This window comes from Marmota marmota, unplaced genomic scaffold (genome assembly GCF_001458135.2).
Source record: "Marmota marmota marmota unplaced genomic scaffold, marMar, whole genome shotgun sequence".
In the NCBI taxonomy this organism is placed as follows: Eukaryota; Metazoa; Chordata; class Mammalia; order Rodentia; family Sciuridae; genus Marmota; species Marmota marmota.
Window position 1 is genome coordinate 46,134,536 of NW_026000174.1, and position 18,959 is coordinate 46,153,494.

At 37.0% G+C, this 18,959-nt stretch overlaps 1 protein-coding gene across 3 annotated transcripts in view; it reads left to right on the plus strand.

The window, feature by feature from the left end:
* Trim44 (tripartite motif containing 44) overlaps positions 1 to 18,959 on the plus strand; it is a 104,460-nt gene that overhangs the window by 12,612 nt on the left and 72,889 nt on the right. For 2 of the 3 annotated variants that reach the window (XM_048788595.1, XM_015477783.2), the window contains exon 2: positions 8,484 to 8,561. The exons of the other annotated variant lie outside the window; for it this stretch is intronic. In XM_048788595.1, coding sequence (XP_048644552.1) covers positions 8,484 to 8,561 — 78 coding nt within the window. The remainder of the gene's footprint in view (positions 1 to 8,483; positions 8,562 to 18,959) is intronic. 3 annotated transcript variants of the gene reach the window in all.

The window sequence follows — 18,959 nt, forward strand, 5'->3', positions numbered from 1 at the left end:
GAAAAGAAAAAATATTTTTAGTTGGAGGGTATGGAACCAGAAATGGTTTCTTGGAAGAAGTGGTATTTGATATAGGCTTTAAGAGATGGGTAGGGCTGGGCACAGTGGCACATGCCTGAAATCCTGGCGGCTTGGAGCCTGAAGCAGGAGGATCATGAGTTTGAGGCCAGCCTCAGCAACTTAAGGAGGTGTTCAGCAACTTTGTGAGACCCAGTCTCAAAATAAAACTGGCTGGGGATGTTGCTCAGTGGTTAAGCGCCCCTTTGTTTAATCCCTGGTACTAAAAGATTAAAAGACGGAATAAATAAATAAGTAAAAAATGGGCAGGGTTTTACAAGGTAGATAGAGGCTGTTCAGGTAGCCCTTCTCTCTGTTCCTATAGCAACAGCTTGTGGACTATTTTTTTTTTTTTTTAGTAGTAGATGGATACCATGCCTTTATTTTTATTTTTATGTGGTGCTGAGGATCGAACCCAGTGCCTTCCACATGCAAGGCAAGTACTCTACTATTGAGCTACAAGCCCAGCCCCTTGTGCACATTTTTGTCCCACAAAATATTGTAAACTGTTTCAGTATTAACTCTTTCCATGTCTGTCCTCTATGGGTTAAGGACTATTTGTTATTGATCTTTGTGTTCCTGACACCTAGCACAATGCCTACTAAACAGTTATATACATGTGAAATACTTAGTAAATGGTATGATATGAAGTTTAATAATTTCATCTTAATCCTAGGACATAAATGAAGGCTGAGAGTTTGCATAGTGGCTTAGCATATCAGTATTTATATTGAAATTTAGTTCAGATACATCTAAAGTAATGAAATAACTTGGGAAAATTCAAAATAACAGCAACTCAAACAAGATATTATTATATTTCTCTCTCATGTAAAACAAGTCTGAATGAAAGAAGTCTAATAAGATTGGAAGAACCATGAAGTTAAGAGGTATTTAGACTCTTTCCTGCTCCTCTTTGTTTGTCATCCTTAGGGTGTAGTCCTTCTTATGGACCAAGATGACTGCTGAAGGTGCAGCCAGTTCTTCCAAATCAGAAAAGTGAAGGCACACTCCTCTTTTTAAAGGAAGCTCTCCAGCAGCTCTCCCTTACTCTTCTCCTCTTTGTATTTTAGGTCCAGTGAACCCTTGCAGGGTATAACCAATATTGAGTGGTAGATTTTTGAGGATTGAAAATGCTTACCTTTGGCTGAGGTTATGACACTATGGAACGTTTAATTATGTGTAAACTCACTTCAGATGTGTTAGATTAGGTAATTTTAGTTCAGGTAATAATCTTTTTTAACTTCAATAATATTATAGAAAACATCCATTGTAATATGTCCAAACTTTTAAGATAGTTAACTTCAGTTAATTGTCCCACAGTATGTCCAGCTAAAAACTGAGGTTCTGTTACTAAAGAAAAAGTCTTTGCCCCAGTTGTCTTTGCAGTCTGTGAGTTTGATTCCTGGCACTTGTACTTCCTAGCTGTGTCATGTTGGGTGATTCCTTTGGCCTCTCTGAGTCCTGGTTTCTTATTCTGTAACATGGGCATAATTGTTTATCATGAGTGGGTTATAGTGAAGAGAAATAAGATCACAGGTCTTGTAAGGAGCTTAACATGGTGCCTACAGTATACGAAGATGCTTAGCAATTGTGGCTCTTTTTTATTACCATTAAAGAGCCATCTAAGGTTCTGTTCTGAGTTCAGTTCTAGACAAGTTAGTCTGGCAGCAGTAGATGTTCTGGACACCAAGTTTTCTTTGGGTGAAAACTGTTCAGCCCCCACTCCTTCTGCTGCTTCTGCCTGCTTTAATCTGGTGAGTTGATAGGCTGTTGAAAAACTCATCTTCAGAGAAGAAGCTCCAATATATTTCAGTGTTCTGCTGGTACCTTATGCATTAGCTAAACAAAACACAGTTGGTAGGTCTAATTTTAGGTTCACAAGTCTTGCTGGTTGTCCTCTTTAGATTTTGTTTTACATTTTGAACTGTGGGAAATTTTTATAGAAGACTATGGGAGGCTGAATGTAAGAAGTCTAATAAGGTTGGAAGGACCATGAAGTTAAGAGGTATTTAGACTCTTTCCTGCTCCTCTTTGTCATCCTTAGGGTGTAGTCCTTCTTATGGACCAAGATGACTGCTGAAGGTGCAGCCAGTTTTTCCAAACAGAAAAGTGAAGGTCACCTCCTTTTTTTTTTTTTTTTAAATTTATTTCCATTAAAGAGCCATCTAAGGTTCTGCTCTGAGTTCAGTTCAAGACAAGTTAGTTTGGCAGCAGGGGTAATTTACCCTCTACTTTAGGGTTAGAAAGTATCCTCTATTTTCTCTCCCATAGGCAGTTATGAAGAGAGGTAAGGGTAAGTTTATATAGGCACCCTTACTCTTCTCCTCTTTGTATTTTAGGTCCAGTGAACTCTTGTAGGGTATAACCTGTATTGAGTGGTAGATTTTGAGGATTGGAAATGCTTACCTTTGGCTGAGGTTATGACACTAAGAGACAAGTAGAAACTTTTCTGTTGAATTTTGAGAATGTTCTATAGATGAGAAAAAATAATAGCTGTCATTTATTGAGCAGTTTGAGATCAGTTGCTTTTCATACATTACTTAATGTGATCCTCAGTATTGAGCAGTTTGAGATCAGTTGCTTTTCATACATTATTTAATGTGATCCTCAGTATAACTCTGTACTAAGCTGTGATGTTATGATTCCCATTTTATAGGTGAGGAAACTGACACTCAAAGAGGTTAACTTTGGGTGGGTGTTACCCAGCTTGTCAGTGGAAGGACTTGGATTTGAATCCAAGTCTGACTTTGAAGTATATATTCTTTCTCACATCTCATTTGCCTATACTCTCAATTATTGCCACTCACATTAAGCTTTCTAAGTCGCACTGACATACTCTCTTGATGTTTACTATCTATATGAAGGCATTTTTTATGTAAATATTCCAAAATCATTTTTTTCCCATTTCTTTGAAGATTTTTTCCTTGCTGTTCTGCAGTATATTTTGATTATTTGATTATTAACAAATGGTTTTGTTCATTTTTTTTCTATTCAGTGCTTCTGTAGCTTAGTACCTGATACTTAGCAGTCATGATATATCATTATTCAATTAATACTAACAATAAATAACCATTACCAAAATTTATTGAGAACTTAGCATGTGCTAGCTTCTGTACTATAAACCTTTTTACTTTTTTTTTTTTTTTGTACCAGAGATTGAACCCAGAGGTGCTTATCACTGAGCCACATCTCCAGCCCTTTTTATTTTTTTATTTTGAGACACGTCTTGCAAAGTTGCTTAGGGCATCCCTAAATGCTGAGTCTGGCTTTGAACTTGTGATCCCCCAAGTTCCTGGGATTGTAGACATGTGCCGTCATGCCTGGCTGGTACTATAAACTTTTTACACATTATTTCACTTAAGTTTTTACTACAGTTTTTTCACATACAGTATTTATTTAAGGTATGTTTATATGTTACTTGAAGTTAATGACATGATTTTTTTTCTTTTAAGCTCTTCACTTATTCAACATATATTTATTGAAGGCTTGCAATTTGCCAGGTGGAAGCTGGTTCTGCAAGGCTCAGGAGTAACCCAGGAGGCATAGAATCTCATCTACACATGCCTGATGGATACTATAATAAAGCTGAGACCCTTAGATCACATGCCATCTGGGGTTTTATACCTGGGGGAAGCTTGACACACTTGGCTGAAGAGTTGTAGGACTTCCTGTCTAGGAGGAACAAGAATAGCCTTGGTGACCTGACTTTTTCCCTCTTTCTTGCTAAGAGTTCTCAGAGTTAACTGTAGAAAGTGCTGGAAATGTAACATCCTGAGATAAGCCTAGATTCCATTCTTGTTCCTCCTAGACAGGAAGTCCTGCAACTAACACAAATACATGGAACTAAATCTAAAACCCTTCTTCTATCATCCCTAATACCAATCCCAGTAGTTATTACTTTTCTTTTACATACTTACATCACCTATAGAACGTATGTACTTATTATGTATATTATTTTACAATTTTTTTCTTTTTTAATTTTACACTATGTCTTGCTGTATGTATGGATCTACTTTATTCCTTTTATTTGCTATAAGGTATTCCTTAGTTTGTAAATTACATAGTTTATTTAGCCTTTCTCTATGTATGAATGCTTAGGGTGTTTACAGTTTTCAGTATTACAAGTAATGTTGCAATAAATATCTTTGTGCATGCCCCCTTGAGAGATGAATCAATGTTTCTCAAGAGGAAAGGAAAAGTGGACTTGCTAGGCATATGACTTCAGAGTAGCATTTCCATTTTACACTTCAGTCAGCAATATATGGAAGCCCTCAGTTTACCTTAAGCCCCTTAACACCTGCTGTTATTAGATTACATTTTTTTTTCAGTCTGATGGGTAAGAAATGATATCTTAATTATGAGTAAGTTTAAACATCTTTGGATGTATTTATTAACCATTTTACGTTTCTTCTATGTCCATGCCCTTTTGTTGGGATTTCTTTGGGGTTTAATTGTCTTTTTCTTATTAATTTACAGGAATTCTTTTAATATTCTTGATTAATCTCTTCTGTTGTACATGTTATAATTTTTTTTTTTTATTTTTCATCGTTTTGATCCTGGTTTTGCTGCTTTTATTTGGGGGAACAATTGAGATTCCAGTATCTCCTTTTATTGTGTTATCATGAAATGCCAATTAAAGGGTGCATGAGCTCTGTGATTTTTGGGAATCCTCATTTTATTTCTACCAGATATTATTCTCAGCTGTAAAGTGAGAATACACTATCTTTTAGAGTTACTGTGAAATGCCAATGAAAGAGCATATGAATATGTTTCAGAGAATAAAAAATAACTTAGTATGTAAGGTATTTTTTTATCATGACTCACTTCTAGAAGCTGGCTTTTGTGAAGCCTTTTAACTTCCACAAATTGATCAATTCCTCAGGGGTAGGTGTCACAGCATGGTGCTTGTCTCTTTATTCTGTACTTTTTTGGGGAAAGAAAATAGTACATAAACAAGATATGTTCACATTGAACTGTGTTGTTGGAATGCATTGGTGGATGAAGGTGCAGTGTGGATATCAGGAAAGTCCCACTTCTTCTCTAGTCATAATGCTTGCCTCAAGATTGATACTTATACTTGGATGCCACCTTCAGACCTAGATAGACCCATGTTCTGTGTTCCATGCTTTTGAAGTCCCCTCCTTTGACCATGCCCGTCACCTTCCTGTTACTCGAGTACCCAGGCTCCAAAAATTATCCGATACAATGTCCTGAGCCTGCTCTGTGGTCCTATGGAGACTCTTCCTGAGTTCATCTGCTTGCAGATGGACCAAAGGCATTGAACTCCACCCCTGGTATATATGTATCCCTAGGTTTCAGGTGTGGCTAAAGGGACTGTTTGAGAGGTGTCTTCTCAGAGCTTGGACAGTAAGTAGCTTGAACACCTGTGTACAAGGCTCCTTGGGGTACAGGAAGGGACTGGAGAATAGAAGAAAGCAGGGGTTTGGGTAGGGAGGATTTGGACCAGCATCCTCCATACCAGCTCTGCAGCTGTCAGGGTCAGGTCTGCCCAGAAGAGCCTTTCTCTTTTGACCAGCTGCTTTTTTTATGTTTTTTTTTTTTTTTTCTTTTAAAGCCATTGGGGAAGGTTTTCTTCACCACTCATTTAGAGGCTGAGTATAGCATTCTCAACATAGAGCCCAATTAATCTTTGAGAATAATTCTCAAGAGAGTCAGCTGGGGGGGCCAATGGGTGAATTTCCTGATTGGAGGCTCTCTTCAGGTGCCGCCGCCTGTCCCTAGGCGAAGGCAAGCTGCCTGTGCTTTGTGTAAAGGAGGAAGGATTCTGCTGACACTCTGCATTTTTATGAAAGAAGGTGAAGGGCTCCCTTATCTTTCTGTACAAGGCACATCTGCCTGCAAACAGACTGTCTGCTTCTTAGGAATTCCTTCCGTAGTTCTGTTTTGCTGAAAGGTTCAAGGCCCAGTTTGCTACATTCCTTTCTGTTTTTAGAGCCATGGGGAAAGTCATAACACATTAGGCTTTTGCTGAAGAGCTTAAAATGGGTGCTGGCAGCTGGGATGGGGTGAAAGAGAGCTTTCCAGGGACAAATGACCTGCTTGTTCAACCAATGAGAAGGAATGATATCACTAGACAGGCTTTATTGTCTGATCATCTGATAAAAGCAGGATTGTCTGACAACTTAACCCTTTTTTAGGTACTTCAGATCTCTCTCACTCCCTCATATGTGACTTCTAGATTCCTTTTCCCAGCTGTCTTTTTCTGAGACCATAGAGATTGAAGATTGTTTATAACTCCCCTAATTTCTACAATCATTTTAAAAAGTAGAAATTAGTACAATGTAGAACCATAGCTAGCATAGAAATGTGATCTGTTCAAAAAGCATATCTAAAGCAGATATTGGTCATAGTCATGTTACATTTGACTTTTGCTTTCATATGTAGACTTGGGAGAAGGAGTAGATTGGGAGGGGAAAGATTTAACATATAATGTATTTTAATACTTTCAGTGGTTCTTACTAAGTATTTCCTGTTTTGGAGTAACTGAAATTAGTTCTATAAATCTCCTCACTGATCTAGAGGCCAAGGCCAATTTTGAGTAAGAGATAGTTGTAGTGTTTGTTTATTATCATCTATTCCCCTATAAAAAAAATGACAATCTTTTTTTTTTTTTTCTTGTGGTACCACAGATCAAACCAAAGGCCTTGCACAAACTAGGCAAGTGTTTCTAACTCTCAGTTACATATCCAGCCCACCTTACCCCCAACCCTTTTTTCAGTGGTGTTGGGGATTAAGCTCAGGAGCATTTGCCACTGAGCTACATCCTCAGCCCTTTTCATTTTTTTCTTTTAAGACAGGCTCTTGCGAAATTGGCAAGCTTGAGTTTGGGATCCTCCTGCTTCAGCCTCCCAAGTAGCTGGGATTACAGATGTGTGTCACCACACCTGACTCTTCTTACTTCTTTATGCCTTCATTTCTTCACTAGTAAAATGAATGGTCATACCCTGTGCAACAGAATTGTTGAGATAAGAAAATAAAGTAGTTCTTAAAATTGCAGATAATGACACATGTGCATACACACGTTATCATTAATGCACATTCATGTCTTAAGGTTAAGTTTGTTCATTTGTGCAGCAGGCTTTTTACAATGCCTTCTTATGCTGGGCACAGGAGACAGAGATATAAAAGATGTAGTTCTTACCTTTAAAGAACTTTTAAAACAAAGAGAGAGACAAAGAGTAATAATAAAACTATCTCATACTCCTATTGTGTTTACCCTGTGCTAGGCCTTGTTCTGTGAATCTTGGCATATTAACTATTTAATCTTACTACATACCTATGAAATAGATACTACTGTAGTTAGTTTCAATTTATAGGTAAAGAAATACAGACACAAGGAAGCTAAGTGATGTGCCTAAGATCACACAGCTAGTTGAGATTTGAATCTGGCAATATGGTTGTACAGTCTGAACTCTAAGTTTGGGTTGACCAACATGATAGTCACTAGCCTTGTGTGGCTTTGGAGTACTTGAAATGTGGCCCAAATTGAATTGGGCTATAGGTGTAAAAAAACAAAAGGTTTCAAAGATTTAGTGTGGAAAAAAATGTAATATATTGAAATTACATAGTGCAAATGATAATATTTTAGACATATTGAGTTACATTAAATACATTAAAATTACTTTCACTTTTTTATTGTAGCCACAAGAAAATTTAAATTATATACAGGCTTACCTGTGAGGGTTCTTGTTACATTTCTGTAACAAGAACGGTTGGACTGTTCTACTATAAATCATTACACTGTAATAACAACAGGTGACATTTGGAGCATTTACTATGTGCCACATACTGTGCAAACACTGTTTCAATTAAACCTCATAATGACCTATTTATTTTCCCCAGTTTTTTAGAAGATTTTGAGAAATTCAGTAATTTTCTTTGGTTAGTCATTGATAGACCTCAGATTTGAAACTCTATTTGTCTGACTCGAAAACCTTGTACTCTTAACCAGCACATTGTAATTCTGTTTTCTGTTTTAAGTCTTGGATGGTTTTCATCACTTTTATTTTTATAAGAATATTTAATATTGCATAGTTCTGTCACTGATACATAAAAGTTTAAAATAAAAATTAGTAGGACATAAGATGCAAATTTCTTTTGCAGGGCTTTGGCCTTCAGTGAATACCAGCACAGTTGAGTCTGAGATGAAGCAGTGAGTCAGCCTGTACAAATTGCATTTAATTTTCATTCCAGTAGTTCTTTCAGGTCACTGGGCAATTTATGTCCTAACCCTCTTTGTCTGTAGAGAAGGGGAAGGGGTCAGTGCAGTGCAGGTCTCCCTAAGTTGTTCAGTTCTCTTGGATGATAAGAAGAAAAAATTGCTTTCCATTTCATTGTCCTCTGAAATTCTGTTTAAGAGAAAAACAAAATGCTCTCTAGTGACCCTTGACTTTTCTTTCTTCTAGAGCAAAGACTCAGGAGGACTGAAGGCAGCCATGATAGAATTGGTGGAAAGGTTAAAGTTCAAGAGCTCAGATCCTAAAGTAAGTATTGTTTTGAAATTGATTGGATGTTGGTACCTCAAGCATTTTGTTCTCCTTGAGCTACTACGTTTGAGGAATGTTAATGATCATCTCTGTGAACATTACATTAAGGTCTAATTAAAGCCAGGCACGGTGGCACATGCCTATAATCCTAGTAGCTCGGGAGGATGAGGCAGGAGGATTGTGAGTTCAAAGCCAGCCTCAGCAAAGGTGAGGTGTTAAGCAACTCAGTGAGACCCTGTCTCTAAATAGAATACACAATAGAGCTGGGGATGTGGCTTAGTGGTCAAGTGCCCTTGAGTTCATTTCCCGATATCTTCCCCCACCAAAAAAAAGATCTAATTAAGCCTACCCATCAAAATCAGTATTCTGATATTCTTGTAGATATGTCATGTTTTCCCTCTTATTTTATGACTTAACAGTACATAATCATTAATTATAACTGTAGAGAAGTGCATTTTTAATATTTGTTTACTTGACTTTTGAGATTTCTATCCACTGTGTATATAAATCCAACTGAAGGCATTTGAGATACTGATCAGTATAATGCTTGGGACTGGAACAGGATACAGGACCCATCCAGTTGGTGTTCAGTACTGAAGTCTTGTCTCTCCCCCATGTACTGAAGCCAGCTGCCACTGAATATCCTTTTGTTCCCATGACCTTGAGGTTTAAGTGTCTAGTTTTTTTTGGGGTTGGGGGCTGGAGGGTTGATATTCTAGGGTTTGCCATACCCAGGTGGAGGTGGAGTGGGAACAGAACATGCTGCAGGGATTATAGCTAACTCAGATTCCTTTCTCCTTCCTTCTGAGACAATTAATGTGGTACTGCCTGGTATTAGGACCAGCTGGGCTCTGCCTGAGACTCAAAGCCTCTCACAATAAAACAGGGAAAGGATCTTAGTTTATTTTACCCTGTCTCCTTTACCCTATCCCTGAATTCCTTATAAAGGGAATGGGTCTAGCATTTCTTGAGTACCTACTGAGAGTGGGCTAGGTACCTTACATAATTATTGTAAAATATTCATAACAAAAAATTTTTAAATTTTTTAATTTGTTTTAATTAGTTTTACATGACAGTAAAATGCATTTATGCATTTTGATATGTCATACATAGATGGGATATAATTTCTCATTTTTTCTGAGTGTACATGTTGCAGAATCATATTGGTCAGGTAGTCACATATATACATAAAGTAATAATGTCTGTTTATTTCTACTGTCTTTCCTATCCTCACATCCCCTCCCCTACCAATACTTCCCTCTACCTAATCTAAAGTAAAACTGTTCTTCCCTAGCCCCCACCTTATTGTGAATTAGCATCCACATGTTAGAGAAAACATTTGGCCTTTGGTTTTGTGGGATTGGCTTATTTTGCTTAGCATGATATTCTCTAACTCCATCCATTTACTGGCAAATGCCATAATTTCACTCTTCTTTAAAACTGGATAATATTCCATTGAGTGTATATACCACATTTTCTTTATCCATTCATCTATTGAGGGATACCTAGGTTGGTTCCATAGTTTAGCTGTTGTGAATTGAGCTGCTATAAACATTGACGTGGCTGCATTACTGTAGTTTGCTGATTTTTAAGTCCTTTGAGTATAAAGGACTTTATACTCAAAGGACTTAAAATGGTGGTTCCGTTCCAAGCTTTCTGAGGAATCTCCACATTGCTTTCTGTCCCACCAGCAATGTATTAGTGTACCTTTTTTACCACATCCTTGCCAACATTTATTGTTGCCTGTATTCTTGATGATTGCCAGTCTGACAGTAGAGAGATGAAATCTTAGAGTAGTTTGATTTGCATTTCTCTAATAGCTAGTGATACTGGACATTTTTTCATATATTTGTTGATCAGTTGTATTTCTTCTTTGAAGTGTCTGTTGAGTTCCTTAGCCCATTTATTGATTGGGTTATTTGGTTTTTTGAGGCATTTATATATCCTAGAGATTAATGTTTTATCAGAGGTGCATGTAGTGAAGATTTTCTCCCAATCTGTCCTCACATTATCGATTGTTTCCTTTGCTGAGAAGAAGCTTTTTAATTTGAATCCATCCCATTTATTGATTCTTGATTTTATTTCTTGAGCGTTGGGAGTCTTGTTAAGGAAGTCAGATGTTAGGCTTATGTGAAAATTTGGGTCTATTTTTTCTTCTATTAGGCGCAGGGTCTCTGTTCTAGTGCCTAAGTCTTTGATCCACTTTGAGTTGATTTTTGTGCAGGGTGAGATATAGAGGTTTAATTTCATTCTGCTACATACGAATTTCTAGTTTTTGCCAGCACCATTTTTTGAAGACACTATCTTTTCTCCAGTGAATGTTTTTGGCACCCTTGTCTAATATGAGATAGATAACCATATTTATGTGGGTTTGTCTCTGTGTCCTCTATTATGTACCATTGGTCTACAAGTCTATTTTGGTGCCAATACCATGCTGTTTTTGTTACTATTGCTCTGTAGTATAGTTTAAGGTCTGGTATTGTGATGCCTCCTGCTTCACTTTTCTTGCTAAGGATGGCTTTAGCTATTCTGGGTCTCTTATTTTTTCGAATAAATTTCATGATTGCCTTTTCTATTTCTATGAAGAATGTCATTGGGATTTTAGTAGGAATTGCATTAAATCTGTGTAATGCTTTTGGTAGTATGGCCATTTTGACAATATTAATTCTGCCTATCCAGGAGCATGGAGATCTTTCCATCTTCTGAAGTTTTCTTCAAATTCTTTCTTTAGTGTTCTGTAGTTTTCATTGTAGAGGTCTTTCACCTCTTTTGTTAGAATGATTCTCAGGGGATTTTTTTGTTTGTTTGTTTTAATCCTAATTTCTCTTTCAGTGGATTCATCGCTGATGTATAGGAATGTGTTTGATTTATGGGTGTTGATTTTGTATCCTGCTACTTTGCTGAATTTATTTATTCTAGAAATTTTCTGGTGGAATTTTTTGATCTTCTAGACTGTTTTTGGCGGGGAGGGGGTACTAGGGATTGAACCTTGGGGTGTTATACTGAACTATATCCCCAGCCCTTTTTATTTTCTTTTTTGAGATAGGGCCTCTGTAAGTTGCTGAGGTTAGCCTGGAACTTGGGATCCTCCTGACTCAGCCTCCCAAGTCCCTGGGATTATAGGTGCGTGCCACTGCATCTCTTTGTAAGGCAGACTTTTTATCTGTAGATTTCTTAGGTTTATGCTAAGCTTTAGGGAAATTAAAGATTTAATTTTGGTTGTATGTGTGTACACATGTCTGGAGTTTTAAGAAATGTAAGGTCACAACTTTCCTGACCATTATCTTTCATAGTTTATCAGAGGAAACCAATGTTCTGAAAACACATTGATTCCCTCCCCATCCTTTCCCTTGCCCAGTTCTCAGAAATCATTGAACCAAAAACATAACATGCTAAGTTCAATTAGACTAACCTCTTATTATGCAGTTAATATCAGCTGCTATGTTATTTCCATATATTGATTGCTTTTTCTTCCTCTAAAATGTGCTGTTGTTTCCTATAACTGATAGGCTTGAAGCAAACATACACAGTTATGTCTCAGATTCATACAACCTTAAAAGAAATTATTTTCAAAAAAAAAGCATCTTAAAACTCCATCCAAGTGGATTACATTGGTCTTTCTGACTGGAGTGGGATTGAACATGGGATCTAGTCATACTAAGACTGCCTAAAATATAGCAGTTTTGTTGTTGTTGTTGTTGTCTCCAGCTTCTAGAGGTGTTCTTACTGAAGTATGAAACCAAGGAACTATCTAGCAACATGAAATTACTTAAATAGACCTGAGAAAGGTTTTCTTTCTTTATTATTTTTATTTAACATTTATATGGCATTTGTAATTTCAAAATAACTTTATAATCATTTTTCATTTATTGATGATATTGGCATGGAATAGCCCAGGACTTCACTCTTCTATACTAATCAGAATGTAAAAAATTATAGGTTTTGCATCTACAAATGATAATGAATATAAGCAAAACCTAATTTGAATCCTTGTTAGTGTTCATATTCTTTGTTATTCACAGAGCCAAGCTAGGCTTTATCCTGCTTCTTTCCTGCCATTAAGACAGGAACATTCACTGGAGCAGTGTTTATTCAACTAACTGAAGCAAAGAATTGAGATGGCTAAGTAATAGTTACATATAACAGTGTTCCTTTGGTTGAGGGTTATTAGAACTTTTGACCTATTTCTGTGCTTTTGGTAAAAAAAAAAAATCATAAGGAGAGAATCTTGGAGAACATGTGTTTATCTTGTATCTGTAATGCTTATTCTGCATTATGTATTACAACAACCTTATGAAAATAAAAAGTCGTCCTGTTTTATGGATGAGCAGCCTGAAACTTAAAGGGATTCAGTAGCTTGCCCGTAAGTGGTGAGATTAGAACTTAGCTTCAGATTTGTCCTATTACATGTTTTTCACCCCCATACTAGGGCTGAATCTGTGAACAAGCAGACATACATACATATAGCCTGCCATTCCTAGTGATACCACCTTTCACAATTTATTTTTACCTCACACTCTTCTTTTACTTTGCTTTACTGGGATCTTTCAGCTATAACTTCCTTTATTCCAGAGCACAAGGACTGGTGAATGGCCTTTTCCAACAGAAAACATGGGAAGATGGCAAAAGAACAATAACGCCTAGAGAATTTAACCCTGGTTAAATGAAAAACTGAAGCAAGTGCTTCAACAGTTTGACCTGATGGATGAAGGACACCATTTGGGGAAAATATTCAGGCTTTCTTATGTCCAATCTAGGCTCTGAGGCATGAAATTACCCAGAAGCAAATGTGGCATCTTTTCATCTTTTATAGACACCTGGGCATCAGAAAGAGGAGAAATAGCTCTTTTCCCTCCTTTCCCATTCCTAGTCCTTTATCAACACAAAACCAAACAATTTCTCTCTCTTGCTATCCTTTAGTTATAAAAATAATATATATTTTCTATGGAAAAATGTGGAAAATACAGATAGTTGTAAAGAGAAAAAAAGCTCCTGTTCTTCTGCAACCTGCTGCAGTTTATAGACTTTGAGTTTTTTAATGTAGATTCTTGAACCTCAACTAGAGCACATAATTCAGTAGTTTTGAGATGTTAGATGATAGTGATGCACATGATCAGTGACCCCATTTTGAGAAATATGTGAAAAATGGGATAATATTATGCTACTTTGCCTTTCAGACTGAAAATGGTATTATTTAATAATTGTATTATAAACTATATTATAAACCATAAAACACATATATGGTTTTATTTATTCCTCAAATCTGCTTTTGTAATCTAATAGCATTCCTTATAGATGCATACATTTTAATAATCTGAATCTACTTCCATCCATCTTTGAGCCTGGTTAGAAAACTAGAATCCTGAAGGCCAATCTGCCATTACTGTCAAATGGAAATTTTTACTTAATAAGGCATTTCTGGTTTTTTCTTAATGTCACAAGCAAATTCTGTGAGAGTTTTTTTGTTTGTTTTGTTGGTAGACTTGGCAATAATGGTCTAAAGTAATTCGGGCACAGTGGAAACTGTTATTATAAAATTATATTCCTAGTCCTGTAACCTAGTCCTGTAACCAGCTGTAACTACCAATTTCATAGCATCAGCCTTCCCACTGTTCAATATATCTTACATATGGTGACTGAATCTGGCTCAGTTGGAAAGCTGAGGCCACCTGCCCTAGTCCTACCACTTGACAAATGAGGAAATGGAAATACCAATAGGGGGAAAGCCAAAAGTGTAAGAAAGCCAGATCAGGTTGACAGTTTTCAGGGCTACAACTCTACAGTTTTCTTGGTAAGAGTGAGGATGTAGAAAAATTGGAACCCTCATATATTTATGGTGGGAATATGAAATGGTGCAGTCATTTTGGAAAAGCCGTTCCTCAAAAAGTTAAGCATGGGTCTGGGGTTGTAGCTCAGTGGTAGAGCACTTGCCTAGCATGTGTGAGACACTGGGTTCCATCCCCAGCACCACATTAAAAAAATAAATGAATAAAGGTCCATCAACAACTAAATATATATATATATATATATATATATATATGTATATATATATGTATATATATATATGAAATAATACTGATAGATTATGGGAGAATGCTCAGGAAAACTTGGTAAACAAGGATCAGTATGTTATGCATATTTAAGTTGTTTCTGATTATTTAGGGTCATCGTTCTCTTTCTGGTACACACAGGGAGGCACCCTTACAAGTAGAGATTTTCTTTATAGGTGTAAACCTCCCTTACAAAAGGGTAATTTTCCTTGTGTAAAAAAAATCAGGTCCAAATAGCACTAATGAGGCACATTTTGTGATGGCATATACTGGTCTCCTGTGGTCATATTTAGGGGGTTATCATGTCCTGAATCCCATAGATAAGTGAAAGAAGCTATTTCTAAAAGATGGAATTTATATGATTACACTTCATATGAAATTCCATATTAGGCAAATTATTTATAGAGATAAAAATAGACACAGTGTTTATGATTGAGGGGAAGGGAGTGGGTGACTGTTAATGGGTGCACGTTTTCTTTGGGGATGATGGAAATGCTCTAAAATTGATTGTGATGCTTATACAGATCTGGGAATATACTAAAAACTACTGAATTATATACTTTAAGGAGGTGAGTTGTAAGATATGTGAATTATATCTCAAGCCATTGAATGAAAAGGAAAATACTACCTGAATCACTTTTTTTTGACCCTTCACTTGAAGTATCAACAGTGGAGAGTAGCTTTTTCTTTTCTTCTCAACAAGGATGAAGGTCAGAAACCTGGTGTTAGCCTCTGGCAAAAAGAGGTAGTGTATTGCAGTTATTAGAAAGCTCAGGCTCTGGAATCAGACCCCATTGCCACCCCATCAACTCCAGCATTGACAGCTCTGCAGCTTTGGGCACATCCTGTGCTCAACTCCATTTCTCAAGCTTTTGCTTTTTCATCTACACAATAGGGGATTATAGTACTTACTTCATAGGTTGTTAGACTTTTACATGAGATGATCCATGTTGGGTGCTTAGCACAGTATTCTGTAAATGGTCACTGCTTGCTACCCTCTCCTAGTCCTCAGAACCACCACTATTTCTAGCAGAAGGACAAGGAAATATGGGGGCAGTACCTCTGCTACAAAGTTCAGGAGACCCTTCAAGCCTTCCTAAGAAAAGCCTTGTTTATAAATAACTAGATTCTACACTTTGATCAATTAACACTTCGCAGGATTAGTGACACTTATAGATTATGGGTTTTAAAAGGCCATTGATACCTTGAGTGATAATGACATGCAAATAAATTGAGTTGAACCTCCACAGTTGGGTTCCTTTGGTGTGGCTGGATGATTGGCTCAGTGGCTTGCTTGCTTGCTTGTTTTCTGGGCCTTACCTCCTTCAAGTAATTGGCATTAATTCAGTATAGCTCTATTGTTTGTGTAAGTCAGGGCAGATGTTTCTGTCTTGGAAATATGCAGCTGTGAGTTCATGTATTATCAATAAAAACAAGAAGCAATTATGTTTATTATTATAGAGCAAACACTCCAGATAGCAAAACTGCCTGGTGCCAAATTAAAATAAATAAGTCGCCTTTAAGAGAGATATTAGGAGATATATCCCTACTTTAAAGTAAATACCATTGAGAGTCTTTGTCTCCTTTCTGCTTCCTGTTTTCCTTTTCACTGGAACTTTACCCTTTCACTGTTCTTCCTTTTGGGGGCCCCAGGCTCCTTATCGAACCACTGCTTTCATTGACTACAGGCATCTTAAAACTAAAGCATGCATGGTTTTTGAGTTGCCTGGTATGCTGGAGCATTGTTTTAGAAAGCAAAGGAATTGAGCTTTAAATACTTAATAAAATTAACATGTTATGTTGTCCTTTTCTCCCTGTTCCAGCTCCTCTCTGTACTTACAGGAGACTTGATAATATACTCTGCCAAAAGCTTGAAGGGCTGATTATGCAGCTAACAGGAGAGGGGAGTGGAGCTGTCAGGGCTCTCCCATAGCAGCCGTGCTTCTCATTCTCAGTACAGGATTGTATTTGACATTTAATTTAGGAGTCTGGGTACCTAGATATAAAACTTTACTGTGATAATAGTGATAAAACCAGCTAGACTTTTATTTAAGGGCCTGTTTCTATCCCCCCGTCTCCCCTTTTCCTGTTAGTTCAACCTCTCGTTCATGGGAAATAAAACTCAGGTTTGCTCAGCAAAAAATAGGTGTCTTCTTTGATATCGTAAGACTGTCTACAAAGTGCCACTTTCAGTTTACTGAAGGTTTATATGTAGATGCACATATATATGTTTGTGTGTGTATGTAAATATATATATATACACACACATATTTATTTATTTGAGAACAGTGCTTCTTCCCTGATCTAGTCTGAATTTAGCTAAAGGACAAACTTCATCAGTTCTCTCCCTTTATAAGAGAGATTTCATTTAACCCAGTGATCAGTTGCTGCCACCCCTTGTGTCACTTTTGCTAATTATGTAGCAGGTGAAATAAGTTCTACAGTAATATGTCTTTAATTCCCAACTCAGTCCAATTAGGTAAACATTACAATTCTCATTATAGTTGAAAAAGTAAGGATTTAGGAGGTAAAGTGACTTGTTCAAGGTTACAGGGCTTATGATTCTACAAAGTTGCTACGTGATGTTTATATGGAATATTAGTAGTTGTAGGAAGTTAGTAACTTTATCTATTGAAAATGTTACAGCAATTAATAGTTTGCTCAGACTTTCAGAGCAAAAAATTTTCTTGTATGACGTGCTCTTTTCTCCTTTCCTTTTCATTTCAGTTATAGTGAAGGAACACAGACATTGGCATTAGATGACAAGAATCCACATACTAACACTTATTATCACTCAGTGTATCTGTGCCTTCAATTTCATCTATAAAGTAGGAGTAATCATAGTTCTTTTTTTATTAATGAGTACTCACAAAGTGGAGATTTTATTTTGCAATGCTGGGAATTGAACTTTCGTGTGCATGCTAGGCAGACATTCTACCACTAAGCTATATTCTCAGCCTCCAACATAAAAGCTTTTGAGGAAATGAGAAATAATAGAAGATCATTTAGTATCACAATATTTGGGGATCCGGAAAGCATTTTAGCAGCTCTAGTTAGTGAGCACTGGTGTTCTCGGATAAGCTCCCCAAAGAAGAGGAGTAGGATTTCATCCTGCACAGGAAAGAAAATATGATGAGGCAGGCTGTGAGGTTCAGGAGCTGCTCTTCCAATCCATCTTTCCTGTGCTCACTGTGCTTTCCTTCTCTTATCACTGAGGTAGACTCTATCTGAGATAGAGTGAGGTCTTGTTAAGCTAGAAAGGTGTCTATGGTTCCCTGACAACCTACAGCCAGTTACTGGAACTGAGGCAAGGAGCTATATTGATATCTATATTGATATTTTTACTCCTCAATGTCTAGGATACATAAGAAAGTTTTTTCCTGTGTTCCCTTGGAAAATTGAATCTGAACTCCCCAAGTGTGGAGGCTCTCTTTCAGAAAGCTCATTTAAAGGGACTGTTTATGAGAGATTAGTGAGTACCACACCAAAAGCACAAGTATATAGTAAGTAACTGTTCACTTACTATTATCTCTCAGCAGAACCATTCTGCCGATAGTCCTGTGTCCCTGGAAGGGTACACATAGTTCTTTACATGTATTATTTTATGTAAAGTTCTGAAAAATATTTATGAGAAAGATATTAAACACCGCCCCCCCCCCCTTTGTGGTGCTGGGGATTGAAACCAGGGCTTTGTGCATGAGAGGCAAGCACTGTACCACCTGAGGTATATCCCCAGCCCCAAGCTCTTTCTGAGCTTCAGATTCAGTCTTCAGACCCCTTTCTGTCCACATCATATTCCATGGGTTTTACCATTGTGACCCTCTATAGCAAAGAAGACTCAGAAATAATAAGGCCTGCATCCCAGTAGCCTTTCTGAGTGTTCTTCATGATACACAATTCCTCATGATTGGTAATGTAGTTTCCATAGTGTACAAGTAATTGTTGATTTGCACGGAAGGCATTTGGATAGAGAATTGGAATGTAGGTTGAGAAGTGAGTCTTGTTTTTAAATTGCTTTTATTTTCAGCAGATAGAGTAGGTCTTCTTTGTATATTCAGGTGCAACAGGCTTAAAAATAGTGTAAATTCTGTGTAGTTGCCCCCTCAAACTTTCAGTGTCATTTTCTACCTCCTGCTTCCTACACAGCAGCTTCTGAAGCAGAAGCTAATTTTAGATTGAAAGAATCAGAAAAACAAGATGGAGTAGAAGCTCTCACTCTTATCCTTGGTTGATACAGTCCTGGATGTCTCTGGGGACTGTTTTCACCTTCCTACAATGCTAGTCACTCAATATTTTTCCTACTCATTAAAAAAAAAAAAAAAAAAAAAAAAAAAAAAAAAAAAAA